Source organism: Bipolaris zeicola (assembly GCF_000523435.1).
Source record: "Bipolaris zeicola 26-R-13 unplaced genomic scaffold scaffold_272, whole genome shotgun sequence".
NCBI classification, from domain to species: Eukaryota; Fungi; Ascomycota; class Dothideomycetes; order Pleosporales; family Pleosporaceae; genus Bipolaris; species Bipolaris zeicola.
In genome coordinates this window covers 22492-29259 of record NW_006912321.1, presented here as the reverse complement: position 1 = coordinate 29259, position 6768 = coordinate 22492, and the positions used below count along the sequence as shown (strand labels likewise).

General features: G+C 50.6%; 2 protein-coding genes across 2 annotated transcripts; one reads left to right on the top strand and one right to left on the bottom strand.

Annotated features, from left to right (window-relative positions):
• Positions 1 to 580: 580 nt before the first annotated feature.
• COCCADRAFT_9147 (glycoside hydrolase family 31 protein) lies at positions 581 to 3618 on the bottom strand (the record flags this gene model as incomplete). Its single annotated transcript, XM_007719015.1, has 6 exons — positions 581 to 1612; positions 1666 to 2084; positions 2134 to 2542; positions 2591 to 2965; positions 3016 to 3338; positions 3393 to 3618. 6 exons carry the CDS (start codon positions 3616 to 3618, stop codon positions 581 to 583), a joined length of 2784 nt encoding a protein of 927 aa, XP_007717205.1.
• Positions 3619 to 4765: 1147 nt separating this feature from the next.
• COCCADRAFT_109016 (uncharacterized protein) lies at positions 4766 to 6229 on the top strand (the record flags this gene model as incomplete). The annotated part of the gene is made up of 2 exons (XM_007719014.1): positions 4766 to 5256; positions 5305 to 6229. 2 exons carry the CDS (start codon positions 4766 to 4768, stop codon positions 6227 to 6229), a joined length of 1416 nt encoding a protein of 471 aa, XP_007717204.1.
• Positions 6230 to 6768: the final 539 nt, after the last annotated feature.

Genomic DNA, 6768 nt, shown 5'->3' with positions numbered 1-6768 from the left:
TCGCTTGTGAACCACGTTATTTAGTTATTTTTGATTACGTTTAAGGAGGAGAGAGAAGAAGAAGAAGAAGAAGAAGAAGAAGCGATGTGGCTATGTCTTTTTTTTTTTAAAAAAAAAGAAAGAAAGAAAAAGAAAAAGAAAAAGGAGATCATCATTATAAAGTTGAAAGTGTGGTTTAAAGGATATCCAAGTCAAGGACACACTTAGAATACAATTTAAACTATCTTTGAATATAGAAAGTAGAGTGGAAACTGGGAGTAAATTAGGTTCTGTAAGATGGGCTTGCCTACTACTACCTGATAAGAACTTAAATCGTTGCTTACTTGGAAAATGAAGCGAGTTTTGTATTTAGGATGATAGTGTGTCAATTGAGCGTAAATGTAGTACGTGATGTTTGAAACTTGGGAGACACAACATCCTAAACGAGACTGTAACCAAAGGTGGGGAAAGTTCGATCATCAAGTCAAATTTTTTGCAAATGAATTATACATATTCAACAGATGCTTCGTAACCAAAAGCCATCTAGAGAACCCTCCCACTAATTACTAAATCCCCTTCATTTCCAAACTTTTTATCCAACTTACAAGCTGAACCAAACACTAACAGCCCCAGCAACTAATCCCCAAGCGGCAGCAACAACACCGCGACGCGACTCCGCAGCACCACCATCAAACTGCGGCATACCAGCGCCAGCCCCAAAGTTATGTTCCCAGCCCTTGGTAAGCGCAACAGGGCCCTGTACGCTCTGTGAAGTACCCAGAATAGTGATATTCTGAATAACAAGCTCAGTCTCGAATCCAAAGTCACCGCTCATGCTGAAGGCGCCGTTGTTGAAGGAGAAGTTAATGAGCGAAGTAGACTTCTGCTCGAGGGAATCTCCATCATCGAGGTAGAGCGAGCCAGAGGCTTGGTTGGTAGCATTCGGCGCGATCCAGAGGACAAAGTTTTGCTTGCGGAGCTCGGTGGTTGTGTTTGCGGATTCGGCGCGGAGAGGGAGGATGGAGCCACCCTTGACGTGGAGAGGGATGGTGTCGAAGCCTACGTCGGTGAGGTTGATGTTCTCGCCGTTTCCTTGGATGCGCTCGCCGGTCCAGTAGTCGTAGAAGACATCCTTGGGAAGGTAGATGGAGACGGAGGTCGAGTTTTCTTCGAGGACGGGGGAGACGAGGATGCTGTCACCGTAGAAGAATTGGTGCTCGATGCCGAAGGTTTTGGCGTCGGTGGGGTAGTGGAAGAAGAGGGGGTTCAGGCTGGGCAAGCCGGTGGTGGTCTGGCGGTGGAAGGCAGTGTAGAAGTAGTCCAAGAGCCTGTACCTGACTGCGATGGCGTTCTTGGCTGCGGCCCTGGTAAGAGGCCAGCGGTAGTACTCTTGGCTGATGGAAGTGTCACCGGCGTGGTTCCTCATGAATGGGTAGAAGGCACCCAGAGTGGTCCAGCGGGCGCAGAGAGTCTCGGTCGTGTTTCCGGCGAAACCGCAAATATCAGGACCAACCATGGGAATCTGGAAGATGGTGTTGAAGTTCAAGATGCCAGCAATCGAGAAGCGGTATTGAGCCCACTCGGAGACGTTGTCACCAAGCCACTTTCCGAGGTAGGAGCCGAGGCCAGGGAACTATTTAAAAATTAGCATTTTGGATCCCAGTGGGGAAATTGTATTAGACTTACAGACGACCTAGTGATAATGAATGGGCGTCTTTCGGGACGGCGAGCTTGCATAGACTTGTGGGACGTAATGCTCATCATCGAGCCCCAGAAGTTGTGCGTATCGTAGTGGTAAGAGCCGTCGTAGTTCTTGATATCCGTAGCCAGGGTCCTGTTGCTGATTGAACCGGCTTCATTGTGGATCTGGTATTTGGGGTTGATCAGATCACGACCGGGAAGACCAAGGTGCTTAGCATCTCCAGCACTGTTAGGCGCCTGGCGCTTGGATGGACGCATGCTGGATGGACCCTTCACAACAGAACGTCTTGCAGTGCTAGAGTTAGACTGTGGCTGGAAACCTGCTGGGAAGCCAGGGATTTGGCGACCTGCAGAAGTGCGCACCGCCGGTGGCTCAGGTGGGTTCTTAGACTCCTCAGAATAGGCTATTCAATTGTTAGTATGCCAATCTAGTCAATGGAAGACGAAGTTTACCTTCAGGGTCCGAGCATGGGTATGGGCAGAAGTTGGCGGGCTCGTTCATGTCGTTCCAAAGCCCATCAATATCAACACCAGTAGCGGGGTCGAAGAAGCGAGCGAATTCCTCGTCCCAGTATTTCTGGGTGTTGGGGTGGAACCAATCCGGGAAGACAGTAGGACCTGGCCAGACCGCACCCTGTTCGAAGGAGCCGTTGCTCTTCTTTTGGAAGACTTCAAGCTTTGCACCGTTGTTGTAGGCATCATAGTCACCGCTCCAAACAGCGGAGTTGACCATCACAATGTAGTGTTGTTGGTGAGCGTGCAAATAGTCTACAAGCTGGCGAACAAGCTCGAGCGGATAACGCTCGGGATCCAGGGTGAACAAGCGGCGGAGCTCCATGTAGTCGATATCAGTCCACATAGTCTAGAAAAGTCAGCCCCAAAGCTTGCTGTTTTATGTTATAAATCTTACCTCAAGCGGGATATCAGCAGCAGAGTAGTTTGCCACAACCTCAGCAACCTCCCAAACATCACGATATCCATACTTGCACTGGTGCGAGCCGAAGCCCCAGTAGGGCATCATAGCAGGCAGGCCAGAAAGGGCCGAGTATTGAGTTGCAACTTCCTTGGGGCCGGGTCCAGCAAGGAAGTAGAAATCAAGAACACCACCAAGAGTGTTGTACTCAAGGAACTGGCCGTCAGTATCGTCAATCTTAATGTCCATACCCTCGGAGCTAGCCAAGAAAACACCGTGAGTACCATTCTCACCACGGTGATCAAAGTAGACCGGGTGAGCTCCGTAGAGGTTGGATCCTGGTGGCGTGCCATAGGCATCCCGATTCCAAAGCTAACCAAAATCAGTACCATGTCCATGATATGAAAGAGGCAGAGACTTACAGTTCGCGTATAGTTGGTGGTGTTGAGATGGAAAGCATCCGTCGATTCACCAAGACCGTACAGGTTTGGCAAAGGTGGCAGAGCGGTCCTCAAACGAAGGTACTGCGTCTCGAAAACGAGAGAAGCTGCTGAAGTATCGAAGAGCGTCTCATTGGTGGCCCTACGTTTGATGGCAAAGGAAAACGGGCTATCGGTCCAAGTGAAGGTCAAAGACGACTTTTCAGGGTCAGTGCCCTCATCATCAGAAGGACGAGGCCAGATTGATTCCTGGATCTGGAAGACCTGTTCAGCGGCGTCGTAGATTTTCACGTGAAGGCGATCCTCTGTTAGTGGGAATTAGTGTATTGCCAATAGGTCAAGATGGCTTTATAACGGACCGGTCTGATACTCGACCTCGAGCTTGAGATCAGTGAGATCATCGCCGTAAGCATTACAAGCAGTACCGGCAAGGGTAAGATCCGCAGTAACCCGGGAACCGTCGTTCTGGACGTTACTGACTGCGTAGCCAGGGCAGTCGTCGAGAGGCGTGCTTTGACGTTGGACAAGGGAGCCTGCAAGGGCAGGAATTGCCGATCCGAGGGTGAGAAGCCCTTTGGTTATCATGGTGCCTGATGGTATTGAGAAAGACAGAGACCGGAGTGGATGCTGATCTATGGAGGACGTCCGGGGCCTCTTATACTTGAGGCAGTGCCATGCTTTGTACTAGTCAAAGTACTACGGCAGCAATCCAAGTATTTTGATCTCGGTTAAAAAGCCTCGTATGAATGGCTACAGTCACTCGAGATGCAACCAAGACGCGCTTCCCCGCAATACCGTCATGGTTAGGGTGTTAGGATGGTGGGCTTGGCAGCGATGCCATCGCCAAAGAAGCAACATGCCGGCAAGGAAAGGCTGGGAGACGCGCGCTAGAGTAGCTTGTTTACCCGGAAAGGATACCGTTTAGGGCTCAAATGTGTAATGATATGCACGAGGCTGTGGATTCTGGGGTAAGGACGGAGAAGATTAGATCGTCTAGGTCGAGGTCAAGTGGCACGCGAAAAGTGGGCGTTGATGGAGCAATCCGGTTGGACGCATCTCGGCCCGCCTGCGCAGCGATTGGCTGTCTGTCGGACCGGGGTTGGTATAGAGTATCCGGTGCCGACATGCCTCGTTACAAAAACACAGCAAACGGGTCGGATGCAGTACGGAAGAAGCATCTGATATTTTGAAGGAATTGCTTTATCACGAACTTATTTTTCCTTGAGCTTGGACAGATGGAGCATGTGATTGATGGCAGCTGAGCGGCTACACGTCTTGGCCTAATGTACCCCAAGAACAGAGTTGGACAAGGTGCAAGCCTCTCAGATCCAACACACACAACATGATCAAGCTAGTACTCATGACTCTGTTGTGTTGCATGTTGTAGGTATGTATGTGCCCTGATCCAATACACATCCGAGGTTGCTGTGCTTTTGGCATAGTATCTCAGGTCGGAATAGTAGATTTTGCTTCAATCCGAATTCACTTGGTTAATTTCTGCATAAGCAACAGTAATTCCTGAACAATGTTTCTTTTGGAAATAAAAAACTTCAAGTCAGATAATATGAGATGGGATGAAGAGATACACAGAGAGTGGTGATGGTTTGCGGAGGACTCGCACGGTCCACATTGCTAGGTACCAACAAACTAGCGCGCGCATCCTATCATGGGAAAAGTTCAAACGCGACCGAGTATCCAGCCTCAATATTACAAACACCAACAACACGTCAACATGCTCTGTGCAATCTCCGGAGAAGCTCCCCGCGAGCCTGTTGCCTCGCGCAAGTCGGGCAACGTCTTCGAGAAGCGTCTGATTGAAGCGCACATCGCAGAACACCACACCGACCCGGTTACGGGAGAAGACCTGGCGACCGAGGACCTCATCGAGCTCAAGTCGCCCAATGTCGTGACCCCACGCGCGCCCAACTTCACCTCGATACCTGCCATGCTCAGTGCCTTCCAAAATGAATGGGACGCCCTGGTACTAGAGACACATACGCTCAAGCAGCACCTGGCGCAAACGAGGCAAGAGCTGAGCACCGCCCTGTACCAGAACGACGCCGCCACACGGGTAATTGCACGGATAACAAAAGAGAGGGACGAAGCGCGCGAGGCTCTGTCAAATGTCACCATCAGCGGAGGCGCCCAGGGTGATGCCATGCAAGTCGACAACCAGGGCCTGCCTCAGGATTTGATCAAGGTGGTTGACGACACACAGCAAGAGTAGGCATCTAGCACGCGACCTAGACAACATATACTAACATGGCACAGATTGTTCGGTTCGCGCCGAAAACGAGCTGTACCAGAGGGCTGGGCCACTGGTGGAGTTATCACCAACTACGACCTGGTCAAGTCAACAGAGGCTATATACCCAGGTAGCAGCAACATTGCCGTACAGGAAGGCGGTCTGGTCTTGTTTGGTGGATCAGACGGGACAGCTGGCATCTATGCGCTGGCTGAGGGCAAGGTTACACAGACCTTCAACGCTGGTAGCGCCATCACAGCAGCAGCTTGGTGTGGAGGCCGTGCGGTTGTTGGAACTTCAGCTGGTGTAGCCAAGATTTTCGAGCAAGGCAACGAGGTTGCCCAAGTAGGATCGCATGCTGGAGCTGTTACATCCATTTCCGTCCACCCCAGTGGAAAGATGCTCGCAACAGCGGGTGCAGACAAGCACTATGCTGTTCACGAACTTACTTCGTTCAAGACCGTTTCCCAGGTCTACGTCGAAGCGGAAATCACATGCGTTGCCTTCCACGTGGATGGTATGCTCTTCTTTGTTGGAAGCTCCGATGGCAATATCCGCATCTACGATATCAAGACTGGCGCTGCTATGGCCCAGCTAGAAACAGGCGGCCCGATTGTGGACCTCAGGTTTGCTGAAAATGGTACTTGGTTCGCTGTTGCGCAGCAAGGTTCTACCAGCGTCTCTGTTTGGGATATCCGGAAGCAAACAGTCATTTACACCCTCGAGTCCGGAAGCCCGGTCACGTGCTGCGAATGGGACTATAGCGGCATGTATCTGGCGATTGGTGGCACTGGTAGTGTGTCGGTGCAGCAGTTCACAAAGGCAACCAAGAGCTGGGCCGAACTTGTGAGGAAGGCATTACCAGTCAAGGACGTTGCATGGAGTGGAAAAGCCGAGAGTGTGGTAGCTCTGACACCAGAGGGTGGTTTGGCGGTATTGGCTGCTCCTTAGGCTAGGACGCAGTACTGATTGAACTTGTAATACTATAAGCTCAGAACCAACTGGAGCGCTATTTTTGGAAAGACTTGTTGGTTTAGAGCGACAAGTGCAAAGGATGAAAAGCTGAGGAATTATGAGCAAATGGCAGAGGCCTTTGGATTGGACTACTTCCGAAGGTTGTGGAAGAGTGCAGTTTGGCTTAGAATGGTTGAAGCATCAACCAAGACGGTCAGCTTCGGGGCGACCATATTCCTGGTCGAAAAAAGAAAACATTCAAGGCGCAAACTGGGTTGTAGTGATAATGCAGAATATGGGGTGTGCTGGCCTCAGCTTAGCAATCAAGAAGTCATTTCCGGCGTGTTGCTGACTGCGAGTACGAGTACTACTACGTCACATTTCCTGCGAATGAATGCTATTAGGCTTGGGCAATGCAAACTGAATGCTGCAATGGTCATTAATGCGGTAAGATGAATGGAAATGGTGGAGCCTGGCGGAGGGATTGTCTTTATTTTTTCTTTGTCCAATGTCGATCCGGGCGGTAGTGAGGGTGA